This window comes from Felis catus, chromosome A3 (genome assembly GCF_018350175.1).
Source record: "Felis catus isolate Fca126 chromosome A3, F.catus_Fca126_mat1.0, whole genome shotgun sequence".
Taxonomy (NCBI): domain Eukaryota; kingdom Metazoa; phylum Chordata; class Mammalia; order Carnivora; family Felidae; genus Felis; species Felis catus.
In genome coordinates this window covers 51,803,045-51,818,692 of record NC_058370.1, presented here as the reverse complement: position 1 = coordinate 51,818,692, position 15,648 = coordinate 51,803,045, and the positions used below count along the sequence as shown (strand labels likewise).

Here is a 15,648-nt window from a genome sequence, read left to right as displayed (position 1 = left end):
ATATTTTTAAACAAAGCAGTTTTATAGTCTTTTAAGATGAAATACAGCTGCTCCTGTTTTTGTTTAATTTTTAAACAGAGGCTTTGGAATATTTTGTGTGAGTAGGTAACTTCTAGGAGTTCAGAAAGGTTGAAATGTTTTTTAACTAAATGCAGTGCACATTCCTGGATCAATTTTCAAAGACTGATCAAAACCTGCTGTGTTAAAATAACATATGCTGTTTTTCATCAGATTTGTTGATGATGTAAATAAGATGTGTAAATATATTAGTAAATGTTAATATTCGTGTATTTTAAGTTAAGGTTATAAGATTTGTCACAATGTGATTTTTTTAATTCACATAAAGTGAAAACAGATGTGTGTAACTATTTTGAATATTGGTTTATTAAACATTCATATTCTTTATCAAATAAAAAAAAGATTCTATAACTGAGATACACATGCATGCACACACACACATAGGCATACACACACACACACACACACACACACACACACACACACACATAACACAGGACTTGGTGAAGTCAGTTTAGTCCATACTTGGGTTAGACTGCTGTAATACTGGGGAAAGTATTAATTTTTTTCTCCTACTTTTTACCACATGGTAATATGCAGAGGACACGTGACCATTGTCATCATGCTCCATTGCCAGCCTGTATCACCTCTCATCTGTTATCACAACATTCTTCTGACTTTACTAGTATGGATTTCGTTGGTTTCATTATTGAATATTTTGCTCAGTAAAGACAGTCTTTCAAGCTGTTCTTGTGGATTCAAAAATAATGATTATACAAAGCTCTCATATTTTTTTGTCCTGTTTATCTATGGACTTATTTACCTGTGTGAAATAAAGTCCTGTATTTACTGTGGTAGCCTCTGAATTTTACAGAGGCTTTTTACACGGGAATTTACCTATTTTAAAGGCGATAGATAATGTATGGTCTAAAAATCTCTGATTTTTGCTTCTTTTCAAGCCCCCCTAATTACCAATACTAGGGATGTACATCTTTTTTTTTAATGTTTATTTATTATTATTGAGAGACAGAGACACAGAGCGTGAGCAGGGGAAGGGTAGAGAGAGGGGGAGAACAGAATCTGAAGTAGGCTCCAGCCCTGAGCTGTCAGCACAGAGCCCGATGCGGGGCTGGAACTCACAAACTACGAGATCATGCCCTGAGCCGAAGTCAGTCACCTAACCAATTGAGCCACCCAGGTGCCCCACTAGCGATGTTCATCTTAGTATGTTTATACGTTACTGTGTTCAGCTCATAACCACTTTAGCAGAGCTTTCAGTTCTCACTATTACAGACTTTTCTGTGGCCCATATGCACAAACCTCTGCATACATCTGATTCCGACACAGGCTTAGAGGCAGAATTGCTGAATCGAAGGATATACCCTTTCAAGACTTTTGATACAGATTTGCCAAGTTCTAATTATTTTATTCCTCCTAAGGTTGAATATGTTTTCTATATTTATTCTGTCATGATTGCTTGCTTGTGCCCTTTGCTCATTACTAAAAAAAAATATTAGGTCCATCTTTTTCTTACTGATTATAAAAGCTTTTTTAAAAATAGTATCAGTCTAAAAAAAAAAGTATCAATCTTCTGGCAAATATATTACAAGAAGATTTCCTCCCAATCCCTCTGCCTCAAGTTTGAGATTTCCTTTTTTTTTTTTTTTTTGCTTTTGTTTTTTAGAACTTTTTGCTTTTTAAGTTTTGTAATTTTTTTTACATAGACGTGAAAAATTTTTTATTTTGTAATATTTTCAGTCTTTTCACCCTTTTGCTCTTATGTTAAAACGTTATTCCCTAGCCATTGATTATGTAAATTGTCATTAACACACAAATGAAATTCTTAAAGGTAGGGTTTTTTAAAAAATTGCTGTTTCAAAAATATTTCTTATTGCTAATTGTTTAAACTCAGTCTACTATTATGAACTTACTGAAGAAATGACTTTCCCCGATTCTTTCAAGTATGGAATTTCTGCTAAGTGCTGACTAATGGAAGTTGGATATTAGGGAAAATAATCTTATTTTTGGTTTGCATTGTTCAACAAGAGCCAGTGGAGACTTTAATATTTCAAGTGATGATATTTTTGCCCAAAGTATGAAAAGAATGAAAATCCAAACCAATATTTATGAATACCCCCATATACTTCAGGTTTATTTTGTTTTTAATTTTTTTTTATCTACTCCCTAACAGTAAAGCACTGGTAATTTGTTTTGCAGAATCTTTGCAGCCTTTCCTGGAAGCCTGTAGCAACACTTTATTTTTTCGTACTTGCTCAGTGCTGCTTCGAACCCCTAAGCTTGATCTTCAAATACTAGAAAAGCTCAGTATTATTCTGCAGAAACTTTCCAAAATCAAGTAAGATTTTTTTTTATTTCTAAAATTTTGTATTGAAAGATATATTATTGTGATGTAGAAACTTGAGAATCATAAAATATTAATGCATGTCTAAGATACATACTCAGTAACAGATGAGAATTGGAGTATCCATCTAGAAACGTCTTGTTTCCATAGTTCATTTCTGCTAAACAAACTTTAAGTACCACAGGGTATGTAAAAACAAGAGCAGTTTTTAGCAATTAGGTGGTAGTATCAGAGTGACTTACTGCACACGGATACTCTGTAATACCACAGGTGAAAATAAAAAGTAATAAAAGTATATATGCAAATCCTTATTGATGTATTGAAACGAATTTAGGGAATTAGAACGAAGCAGAATTATGGGCTTGTTACGCCACTAATTTGGATTTTATTGTGAGAATTAAGGGCTTTTGCATTTCTTCTTCTTTCCCCTGATGCAAACTTCGATATAACCAGTTACTAAATTATAAATAAAGGACATAGATTTTAAGCGTTATTTTCCTAATCTTGAGGTATTTTCTGGTGTTTCTTTTGAGGCAAATTAAACACCTGACTCATCCCATGTTTATAATGGTAAAATTTTGATTTTGGTTCAGCTCCACTGCCCCATTCCTTTCCTCTCCCCTGTGATTTGCATGGTAATGAACCTAGGTATTTTATCTGGCCTCGGTTTACTTGAATAGTAAATATAATACATCTTAAAATTATTTGTAGATGTGTGCTAGTAGGTCCACATGTTCTGCTTGGTGCTTAGTACACTGTACCACACCACAGTAAGTTATTAATTGTCAAAATAAAACCTCATACATTATTAGTTTGGGACAAATGTCAGGTAAACTTATCAATTAATTTTCTTCCTTTATTTGCAGACTGATGGTACCATGGTTATCTTGATTTGTAATCAGTAAATTCTCAGGAAGACATGTTGTAGTTTACCTGTAGTGCCTTGAAGCTGCAGTAACATTACTTGGGTTTAATTTGGTCTTGGCTCTTAATTCACGGGTTTATGTTTATGTATTCCCAAAGTGCAAGTATATCCTTGAGCCAAAGCATTTTACTATTCTCGATGTGTTTTATAGCTTACGTTCATTTCAGACTGAGAGAAAGAGCTAGAACAAATCTCTAAATGGAGGGCTGGGAATAGCTGACGCTCAAGCAGGTCTTGAAGTAAATCTTTAAAACCACAAAGATGTGAATCATTTTGTATTTAGCAGGTGGTTATATAGGTTATTTGATAATTTCTTTCAGGAGGTAAATATATATAGACAAGGAAATAAGAAAAATGTTTCAGATATTATTCTGATTGAAAATGAAATTACTGACTGATAATTACAGGTAGGTTGGTTGAAAAGGTATTTTTGACCTAAGTCAAAAGGTAACCCAATGTTCTGCTACTTACTTAAAATAAGATGATCAAGTATTTTAATTTTTCTAACTGTGAGGAAGGAAATGTTCTCAAGCATTTTAATGGTGAATAGGGTTCAGTTTTCAGGATCATAGAGCGTATTCTTTTTTTCCTTGAATAGTTTTCCACTTTAGGCTTCTCTCCTAAAACCCCTTTTTGTTTGCCTTGACGTATTAATCCTTTAGTTACATATTTTCTGCACTATGTTGAAAACCAGGTGCCATTTGCCCACATTTACAAGTAAATGATTGCTCATTGCCATTCCAGATAAACTCCCTAAGTGTGTGCAATTAAGTTAATGTATTCATTCTCTTCCAGGAGTAATAAGAAGCTCTTTGAACTTTTTACAATTCATCTGATGCTTCAAGAAATGCAAAGGACAACACATCCAGAGCATGCCTTTCTCTGTATTAACTTAAATTCAACTCTGTTCAATTTGGGTTTAACAAAATGCAACTCCTTGGCCTCCAGTGCAAGCCATTAGAATAGCTTAATATTATTTTATATAAATTATATATGTGTTGCTTATTTGTAAGATTGTAAAAATCACCAAAGTAACTAAAAGTCTACCAAGTAAAGTTATCAGTAGCATCATTTATCATGAAAAATATAATTTTTTTTCACTTTTAAGTTGAATCTATAGAAGCTATGGAATTTTTGGACTGTTTCAGTTCAGTTAAGGTAGTACTTACTAATGCACAAAATGGAATTTCCAGAATTAGTGATACTGGGGTTACTTTTTGTAAGAGTGTTTTAGGAAAATTTTTTAAATTATGTGATTATTTGGAATAAAATTGGTGTTTATGTGGGAAAGAGGATTAGATCATGTTGTCATTCTTTCTCAAAATATCAACAATTTCCCCTTTCAGAAGCAAAAGTATATAAGTTAAAAAAAAATCTTTTTAATGTTTATTTTTGAGAGAGAGAGAGAGAGAGAGAGCGAGCATGAATGGAGGCAAGGGGTAGAGAGAGAGAGGGAGACAGACACAGAATAAGAAGCAGACTCCAGGCTCCGAGCCTCAGCACAGAGCCCAACGTGGGGCTGGAACCCACAAACCGTAAGATCATGACCTTGAGCCAAAGTCGGAAGCTTAACCACCTGAGCCACCCAGGCGCCCCAAAAGTATATAAGTTTTAACTGCCATCCTCATACCATAACTTTTGTGTATATCCTAGATTCACAAAAACTGATTTTTATTGTGCTGTTCACAGAGTAAAGAATTTTTTCTATTATTTTTTCCAAAATAATTTAATCATCACCAAACTATATATGTACCATAGATGGGTTAAAAAAAAAAACAAAAAAAACCAAAAAAAACCATAAAAATATCTTCGTCTCCCAACACCCAGGGATATCTCTTGCTATATAACCCAAGATGGGTGAAGTAGCCACAGGTCTGGGTGAGGTGGATGGAGATGGTGGGATTTGGGACAGAATACTCAGAAACACAGAAAAGGAGCATTGTCCTAAATTATGCTGTATCAGTATATATTCTCATTTCCAGAAATGGAGAAATTTTCAGGAAACGCTTGGGCCTCTTCAGATGAGTATAAAAAATGTGCTGTTTGTGAAGCAGAAACAGAAAGCCATAAAGAGAGAACAGGTTGAGTATGGTGACACTTTTAGGAACTAAAGAATGCAGAAGGAGAAATGCACAGCAGACACAAAAATATACCATCACTGATATGGCAAAAGATAGAATCAGTGTCACGAGAAAAAAGAGTAGCTCTCACAAGTACCTTGAGATGGTACCAACGAAAGAGTGGACAGCCGATGGAAGAGCAAAGGTTGGCACTTGAGCCTGGCGTATTTGATGTTTCTGAAGAAAAGAACAGAACAGATAGAGCAAAAGTACTGCTCAGAGATATAGTTGAACAAAGATTTTGGGGCACCAAAGAAAGATCTGCATGTATGGATTGAAAGAGCACATCGTGTTCCAGAAAAATCAATGAGAAAAGCATTCTATAATTAGATGCATCCTATAATTTAAAAATGAACTGTAATTTAATTCTAAGTATTATGAGGATAAAGGCAAGAACAAACAAAAGCTAGTTACCTGCAAGGGAAGAAAAACCAAGTTAGCCTCATGCAATGCCAGAAGTTGATAGGAAACCACCCTCTCATGTTTTGGAGAGGGAAAGTTTTACTTAAAGAATTTATACCTAGTGAAGATGCTTTCACAGATGAAGACAATGGAAGAAAGACATTTTCAGATATGTAAGTGTTTAGAAAGGATACCATGTCTTGAGACAAGAAGCTGCTTACTTAGATCATTCCAACCAACTTAGACATGAAGGGAAATTGGATTTATTAAATCCACCTCATACCACAAGACTAGTGAAACTGAAATCACATAAGCATAAATAAATGTAATTAATTATTGTAAATTTGTAAAATGGAGTGAAGTGTTAAATTTTTCAAAAGGATAAAAAATGGGAAAAGCAATAATTTAGTGATATTTAGATAAACTATATAAACTGATGTTAAAAACTGAGAATTAATGGAGCCCAGAGATTGAAGCACAGATGGAAGAGCTAGTGAGTAAAGTCTTCCATATTTTCATGAGAAATAGAGTCAAAATGTTCCATATCAAAATTACCTTTGACAGAGAAAAGAAGGATAAAGGCATGTTTGTCAAAAATGTCAAGGTAACTACTATTAAAGGCAGTATCAATATTCTCAAAACACTGAAGAAGAAAAAGAAAATACATAGTCATAGCCAAAAAATAGAAGCCAGGAACTTGTAAAGAATAAAAATATTTATTAGGATAAATAAAAGTGTTTTTTTAATATTTTAAATTCTTTATTACCCTGTTCTGATAAATTTGAAAATCTGGATGAAATAAACTATTTTCTAGAAAACAATTTATAAAAATCATATCAAGAAATATGCAATATGGGACATCTGGGTATCTCAGTTTGTTAAGTGTCAACTTCGGCTCAGGTCATGATCTCACGGTTTGTGAGTCGAGCCCCACATCGGGCTCTGTGCTTATAGCTTGGAGCCTGGAGCCTGCTTCAGATTCTGTGTCTCTTTCTCTCTCTGACCCTCCCCCACTCACACTCTTGTCTCTCTCTCTCTCTCAAAAATAAACACTAAAAAAATTAAGAAATATGCAATAGAAAATCATTGAAGTCTTTGATAAAATTATGGAAGAATTCTTTTTAAGTTTATTTATTTTGAGACAGAGTGTGTGCATGCATGTGGGGAGCAGGGGAGGTGCAGAGAGAGAGGGAGAGAGAGAACCCCAAGCAGGTTCTGTGCTGTCAGTGCAGAATTCTACACAGAGCTTGATCTCACAACCATGAGATCATGATCTGAGCCAAAATCAAGAGTCGGACACTTAACCGACTGAGCCACCCAGGCATCCCAAAATTCTTTTTAAAAATGACATCAAGTCCAGGTGTTTTACAGGAGAATTGTTTTAACATTTTAAGGTGAAAATATTTAAAGCTGTTCAAACTGTCCCAGAATGTAGAAAAAGTATCCTAATTCATTTTATACAGTTAGCATGAACCCAGTAGCAAAAATTGTCAAAGGAAGTAGGAAAGAATTTAACAGATTAAAAAGTCTAAAGAATTATGAACAAGTCAATACCAACCATGTATCACCAGAACAATCCATGACCAAGTAGGCTAGCATGCATTCTAGAAATACAAAGTTGGAAATTGTGGTTTATATACACAATGGAATACTACGTGGCAATGAGAAAGAATGAAATATGACCTTTTGTAGCAACGTGGATGGAAATGGAGAGTGTTATGCTAAGTGAAATAAGTCATACAGAGAAGGACAGACTCCATATGTTTTCACTCATATGTGGATCCTGAGAAACTTAACTTAATGGTGTTCTACCATGGGGGAGGGGAAGGAAAAAAAATGGTTAGGGAGGGAACCAAAACATAAGAGACTTCTAAAAACTGAGAACAAACTGAGGGTTTATGGGGGGGGGGGGTGGAGGGAGGGGTGGGTGGGTGATGGGTATTGAGGAGGGCACCTATTGGGATGAGCACTGGGTGTTGTATGGAAACCAATTGGACAATAAATTTCATATTAAAAAAAATAAAGTAAAATATCATTGACTAAAAAAAAAAAGAAATACAAAGTTGGCTTTCTGGTAAGAATAATATATTTTAGTGTATTTTTATAATAAAGGGGGAAAGTCACACAGTCTTAATAAATGCCTAAAAGGTTATAATTCAACTCCTATCCCTGATATATGCTTAAAGGAATATGAAATCAACAACAAATTTATGAAGCACTACATACATGCTTAAGGTTAGGAATAAAATTAAGGAGTCCAGTGAGGAAGTGTAACTTTGGGAAAGGAAAAAAACAATCATTTGCAGATAAATGTGATTATCCGGAAAATGGTAAGATTCTTACAAAACTTCATCAAGATACCCAATTGTAAAATAAACATATTAAAAGCAAAAGCTTTTATATATTCTAGCAATAAATAATTAGAAATTGTTTTTATTTATAATGCATTTAATAATTTAATAAACTTTTATAAAATATGAAACAAACATGATAGAAATGTTCAGAACCTAAATGAGGGACTGCCAAATGTTTGCTGAGGAATATCAAAGAAGACTTAATGATGTACCATGTTTCTGGATGAAGAGACTTGATTTTGTTGAGATGTCAGATCTCCCCAAATTACTTCCTATATTTCAACCAAAATTAATTTCAGTCAGAATTCTAAAAGAATTCTTTTTAGAAATTGAAAAAAAAAATTCTAAAGCGTATCTGGACTTCAAATAACCAGGCAATATTAGAGAAAGAAGTTTTTGAAAATAATCATAGCTAATATTTGTTAACTGTTTTAAGTACTGGACACTGATCTACATTTTTAAATGCATGATTTAATCCTTATAAGCACTTTGAGATGGGTCTTACAATCATTGCCAGTTTACAGATTGGAAAAGAAACAGCCTCGGGGAGACCTGAGAGGCTGGCTAAACTAAGCCACTATTACTTATATGACTGGAAGTAATCTACACAAAGGGAGATAATGGGGACAAAGTCAATACAAGATTTTTACCCATATTATACTTGTGGCTCAAGGCCGTGCATTTTCCTTCTCTCCCAACATCCAAATTCTGTGGGAATAAGAGAAGAAATACTTCTAAAGTACATAAAGTTAAATAGAAAATTTTTGTTTCCAGCAGTGTGCTATGCTACACTTATCCTCCAAGTGCAGTACTGCTAAGAATGTTGAGGATACACACACACACACACACACACACACACACACACACACACACACACCCCTGAGCAAATGGCAAAGTAAAAAAATTCCTTGGAGGCCCGAAATGATGATAAATATAAAATCAAAAGGGTAATTAAGGACTGGAGCCCAGTGTTTCCCCTCAGGTACCTGCCAATCACTAGTAGCCAGGGTAGGCATATGGGGCAGAAGGCAAAGACTTGAAACGATCAAGATGGTAGATTGAACCAGTGATCCCTGCATAAAGTTAGGACTCCTGAAGGACAGTGTGTGTGATAGAATTAGGGAAAGCCCTACTCTGCAGAGGGAGAAAGTGGGAATGCCTGTCTCAGCTTTGACTCTGGGAAGGAAATCTCTCCTGGAATTCCTAACTACCTGTCCACATTTACATGGACATGGGACTTGAATTTGTTGGCAGTCAAAATAGTTAAGCAGAGAATCTGGTTGAAATGAGTCCCAGACTGGTTACCCTTAGGTGCCTGATCGAAGAAGCATCCCAGACCTTAGAAGTTTACTCAGATAAGGTGCAGAGCAACATGAGTTCACAGTGAACACACACACACAAAGCTATAAGTGAGAGCAGAAATTGACTCACAATTGAGATACCGAATTACAACATAAAGTACGTTCAATAGGTTTAAAGAAACAAGGTCATTAGAAATATAATGAAGAAACAAAAGATAGAAAAAATGGCTAGTAAGTTTTGAAAAGTAACTTCATAGAAGTGAAAATATTGAGTTAGAAATTCAATGGATATGGTTTAGAAGAAAATTGGTTATAGAAATTATACAGAATGCCTATAAAGAAACAAAAATCTAAAAGATGTAATAAATGAAGGAAAAAGCATAAGGAGATCTAATATACATGTTAAATGGGTTCCAGAAGGAGGGAATAGGGCAGATATAATGTGTGAAAAAATGATAAAGATTGAGAATAAATTATTGAGAACTGATGAAAAATATGAATCCCTAGTTCAAGAACCCGAATGAATTAATAGAAAGATAAAACAAAGATATAAAAACATCATATAGAATATGAAAGAACAACAAAGACAGAGTAGAAACTTAAAAGCAGCCAGAGATAAGACAGATTAATTTCAAAGCAGCAACATAGATCAAAAATGACTTTCAACAACAACTGGTCCATTAAATGGTGGAATATTTTCAATGTACTAAAGAACAATGACTGTCAAAGTAGAATTTTCCTACTCCTCAAAATATCTTTCAAGAACAGTGGCAAGATAAAGACATTTCAGAGAAACTAAATATTTACTACCAATAAACTACATTTAGGGGAATTTCTAAAGGATGTACTTTAGGAAGAAGCAAAACACTCTCTGGAAGTTGAAGAGGTGAGATAACACCAAAGAAAATGGTAAATGTGACTATAGCAACTTATAAAATAGCCATATTTAATTTGGTTAGAAAAGAACTAAAACCCAGGACATGAATAGCAACTCAGGAATGGGGTAACTAGAATTAGAGTTAAAATGTTCTTTTGTTTAAAAAAAATTTTTTTTTAATTTTTACTTATTTTTGAGAGAGAGAGTACAAGCAGTGGAGGGGCCGAGAGAGAGGGAGGGAGAATCTGAAGCAGGCTCCAGGCTCCCAGCTGTCAGCACAGGGCCTGATGCCAGGCTCGAACTCACGAACAGTGAGGTCATGTCCAGAGCTGACGTAGGACGCTTAACCAGCTGAGCCATCCAGGTGCCCCAAAGTTAAAGTGTTTTAAGTTATTATGTTGCTTACCAAAGTAACTCAAACTTTTAAATTAAACATGATGCTAAAATTTCTAGATAAACCACCAAAAGATTAAAAACAATAATTTCTATACTAATAAAAGAGGTAGAGGACTCTACCCATGAAGGCATGAAAAAAATAAGGGAAAAAAGGAAATCTATATAAAATAAGATAGTAGAAGTTAATCCAATTACATCAGTAATCACAATCAATATAAATGGATTAAACTCACCAGTTGAGGCAATGATTATTGGAGTGGATTTTAAAAATTCAGCTATAAATTGTTTTCAAGAGCCATTCTAAAAACATAAGGACACAGAAAGAGTGAAAATAAAACAGTGGGAGAAAAAAGATACACTGACAAGACATATCCAAAAAAAAAAAAAAAAAAGAAAGAAAGGAAAAAGAAAGAAAAAGGGGAAAAAAAGTACAACTCTAAAATACAAGTAGTGTGAATAATTTTTGAAAATCAGAAATAGGTCATTATTATAAGGGGAGATTTTCATACATCTCTTTCAGTAATCAATAAATCATGTCATAAAAAGTACTAAGCATATAAAAGATTTGAACAAGACAATAAACTTAATATAAGAGTATATGGAATGTTGACTGAACAAAATACACATTCTTTAAATGTGCACAGAACATTTCCTACAATTAACCATGTATTAGGCCATAAATCAAGTCTTAAGTTTCAAAGAACCAATTTCAAAATGAGCACATTTTCTGACCATGTGCAATTGTTAGAGGTCAGTAACAAAAAGATAATGTAAATACTCATACATTGAGAGCATTGACATTGTTTTAAATAACTGAAAGATCAAAAAATCATACCGGAAATTAGAAAATACTTTAAAGGATGATATGCTACTTGCCAGACCTTGTATTATGCAACTAACTGAAGTAATTTTTCCACAGAAATGTGGGGTTGAATTATCAGAAAGGAAGAAGCTGAAAATATGTGAACCAAACATATAGAGAAGATGGAATAAGAACAACAAAGTAAGTATAAATAAAGTGGAAGGAAGGAATATTAAAAAGATAAGCAATGTAACAAAGGATCAATACTGAAAGCTGGTGCTTTGAAAGACTAAAGCAAATCTCTGACAAGATTGTCCACAAGAAAAAGACAACACAAAGTATCATATTAATAGGAGTGAAAAGTAGTAGGAAGTCCCTGGCCAGCCTGAATTTTGTTCCTTTAAGGAGTGGAACAAAGTAGTACCCAACATTTATTTAAACTTGGGAATTCACTCATAGTGTTTTCAGGGGCCCTTTATTTTGTTTAGTTTTCACTTTAGCACTCATTTAGTGCTCCAGTGTATCATCTCCAATCTTACTGTTGACAGTGAAGTTAGTTTCCCCAAAAATCTTCTCCATTGAACCTATCTTTCTTTTTGCCTAATACTTTTACTTACTCATTGTAATGGCTTCTTTTTGGCTCCAACTGAGCCACCCAGGCGTCTTCCTGATTTTAAAAGAAATGCTTCCACTATTTTGTGTTAAGTGTAGTGTGTGTGTGTCTGTGTGTGTGTGTAAATTTATAAAGTATTTGTGTATATACATGTGTATATGTGCATATATGTATATATGTATACACAGACACACATATATAGCTGTGGGATGGGGAGGAAGGGAATTTCTAGGTGTGGTCTGTGGAAGAAAAGAGTCACTAGGTTGTTCTGTAAAGAGAAATAAATGCACATGGCACAGTGGATATGCTGTGCAGTCCTGCCCTGCAAAGTGTTTTGTGTAATGCATCCACAGTGGATATGTCTGAGTCCTTGGATGGTCAGGGTCGAGGTGAGAGGTGCTTGGCTGAAGCTGGTGAGAACTGACCAGCATCAGGTGGGGGGAATGGAGAAGGGAGGGACTCCCAGGGTCAGACTCCTTTGAAAATCACAGTGATAAGCCCACCCACAGGAAGGGGATGCAGGCAGAACAGCCCCACCAGCCATGTGGCAAGAAGTGCTGGCACTGATTGGGATTCCTAATCTCTCCATGTTACAGTCTTCAACCACATTCACATACTTGATCTCATCTGTTCTCACAACCACCTCATGAAGAAGAATCATAGGAATCCCCATCCTCCTGATGCAAAAAAATGAGTCTCAGAAAAGTAAGCTGTAAGGGGAAGAGCTGAATAGCAGACCCAGCCCCTCTACTTTCTGTGATTCTCTGGGCTTTCAGACTCAAAACTCAGTGTGGCAAGTAGCAGGCTTGAGACCAAGGGCACAGGGAAATGTCCAGTCCAGTTATCCATTGTGCTACAGGTACACTGTTAACTTCTTCCCCAAATATTTTTCACCATCATGCAGACATAGGTAAGGCTGCTGTTACACCAACAGTAGGATTTTTTTTGTGCTTGGTGGCCCTTGAGACAGTGTTAATGAAGGGCCTTTATGAGAGATTGTATAAAGGCTGTCCAGGCTCCATAAGTGACAGAGAGTGATATGTGAAAGATCCCTGTGCTGGAAAGCTCTGACAGTGATGGTCTGGTTTCCCTTTGCCTCTTCTTCATGAGCCTGAACTGTAGTTCAACTTCATCCTCACCCAAGTGCAAGGAATAACCGCAGTCACTGGAACAGAGAACAGAGTTCCACACAGGACCATGTTCTTGCCTCTTCAGGTATCTTGCAGAGAAGAATAATTTAGATCTACACAGCTGGGGTGTATGGTGGGAAGAAGTGTGTATTAATCAGCTATTTAAAAAAGTGATTCAGGAAGGCCTGAGCAAAGCTTTTCACCATCGTCTTGTTTTATGTTCTGTAGGAATACTTGTTGGAGCACCAGAGCCACAAGAGATAGACACAAACAAGCCTGCCTCCTTCAACCCCACTGTGCCTGGACCAGCTCATACCTCTACTTCTCAGCCTGCCACGAAAATAGCCACTTGTTTCTTTGAGCCGTGGAGCTAACTGATTTCTCACCATCTAGGCTTCAGGTGAGGGGCTCTCCAGATCATTGGACACTTGAGTTGCTTTTTGTCCAGGTGTGAAGCTGACACCTTGAGTGGCACATGGAAAGACACAGCCTAGTCTTGTTTCTAGAAGCAGCAGGTTGGCTGGAAAATGCTTGAGGTGTAAAGGAGATGACAAGTTTCCTTTTGGGTCCAGGTGGTGTGATCCCAAGCAATCGCATTTCTGAGTCACAGTTTATTTATCTAGAAAATAGAGGATTGTGTATGCAGTTAGGGAGAGGTTTGTGATTGGAGGCCTTCTGAGGGCTGGCAGTGTTCAATCTCATGACATGGGAGGAAGTTATGCAGACATTCACCTTATGATAATGTATTATTATACCTCACATGGTGTGTTTACATGGTGGGCACTTTTGTGTATGTGTGTTATATTCACATGAAAGATTTTATTTAAATAAAGAAAATGAGAGTAATGATGGTATTTCACAGGATTATTGTGAAAATTAAAAGCAAGGATAGCCCTGGGTGGATAGTAAGCAATGCTGTGCGGGTGGCACAGTGCATGAGAGTGAGCCCGTCACTGTCACCACTGTAGCCAGTGCACATAGATATCACAGGACCACAGAATAGCAGCGGAATGTGTGCAGAATGTGGAGTTGGCATCCTTCTGATGGTTGTACACTGGTCTCAAATCCCTTCTTGTGCCAGCGAAGGATTTAAGGGCTGGGAATTCAGAAGCAGAAGCTCCTGAAAAGGTGTTATCGGCCAAAGCCGTATGCCTTATTTCTCTCTCTCTCTCTTTCTCTCATCTTTACCCAGTCAAACCTTCCCCTCATTGTGGACCCATCTGTTGTATCATCACAGAAGAAGCCCCCAACCCCTTCCTTCCTCCAACCTCCTCTGTCCACTCCCGTCCCCCACCTCATGCCATCCTCCTTACCTCTCTATGCCACATGTTCATCACATCCCTCTCTTCTCGGGCCTCCTCTCCCTCTCTCATGATTTCTTTCTAATCCATTTATTCTCTAAATTCTTGGACACCTAAACTGGCCTGGCCAGGCAGCAAGCTTTGCAGTTAGGTGAGCATCTGAAGGAATGTCAGTCCCATGCAGTTGACGACTCTGCACAGACCTTGAGAGCTGAGAGATGTGAGGTTGGGGCTCAAGTGTGGTATGGCTGGGGATTGGCTAAGGAAGAGACTTCTCTTGGTGTACCAGTGCCATCAAGCTAGAACTCGTTACGGAATTCAGTAGTGCTCAGTTCCATTCCTTATTTTTACCTGTATTTTATTTCAGTGTGGTTTCAATCCATCCATTCCACTTGACAAGCCTGAAGGCTTTAGATGTATATAGAGGAAGTTATGATAGAGCTTTCAAATCCATTAAATTTGCCCAAGTAATAGTTTGTAGCACAAAGTCTACAGTTACTTTTTTCAAAACTCTAAAAGCATTTCATAGCAAACGTGTAGCACCCAGCTGAGATGAGACCAAACCGGAAGAACTGCCAATGACTGCATTATAGGTTCTGTGAGGTGAAGATGAGATCAACAATCAGAACATCCAGTTTGCTGGACACTTACTTGGCATTGGGCCAACTGCTTTTCAGGTATCATCTTCTCCCCAGTCTTCAGCACAATGTCAGAGTTCAATACTTGTACCATTCCTAACACATAGATAAAGAGATGAGGTTAAATCTAACCTCTCTCCAAGGTAACACAGCCAGTAGTGGAAGGGCTAGGATGGGCACTGTGTGTGTCACTTTCCAGAGACTGGCATATGTACAGTGCTCTCTCCAGAGTCTTTGGCATTGTGAAAAGAGACTAGATCCAGGACATCCAGTTTTAGCCTCTCTGGCTGTGCTGGATTCATTGGACCCTGCAGATGGAAGGCTGACCTATGTGGGCTTCCTGCTGAGTTTGGCCAGCAGAGAGCATAATCAGGAGGTGGGAGGGTGTTTATTGCTCAGCTCCTTCCTA

The 15,648-nt window shown here is 36.6% G+C and overlaps 1 protein-coding gene across 11 annotated transcripts in view; it reads left to right on the top strand.

The window, feature by feature from the left end:
* Positions 1–14,146, top strand: part of CCDC138 (coiled-coil domain containing 138) — a 148,278-nt gene extending 134,132 nt beyond the window's left edge. For 9 of the 11 annotated variants that reach the window (XM_045053979.1, XM_045053974.1, XM_045053977.1 and 6 more), the window contains 2 exons: positions 2,236–2,374; positions 4,101–4,595. In XM_045053979.1, the coding sequence (XP_044909914.1) occupies positions 2,236–2,374; positions 4,101–4,266 (305 nt within the window). In that variant the 3' untranslated portion in view covers positions 4,267–4,595. Of the gene's footprint in view, positions 1–2,235; positions 2,375–4,100; positions 4,596–11,674; positions 11,759–13,528 lie in introns of those variants that run through there. The other 2 variants (XM_045053975.1, XR_006595440.1) reach the window with 2 other exon arrangements.
* The last annotated feature ends 1,502 nt before the right edge of the window (positions 14,147–15,648 follow it).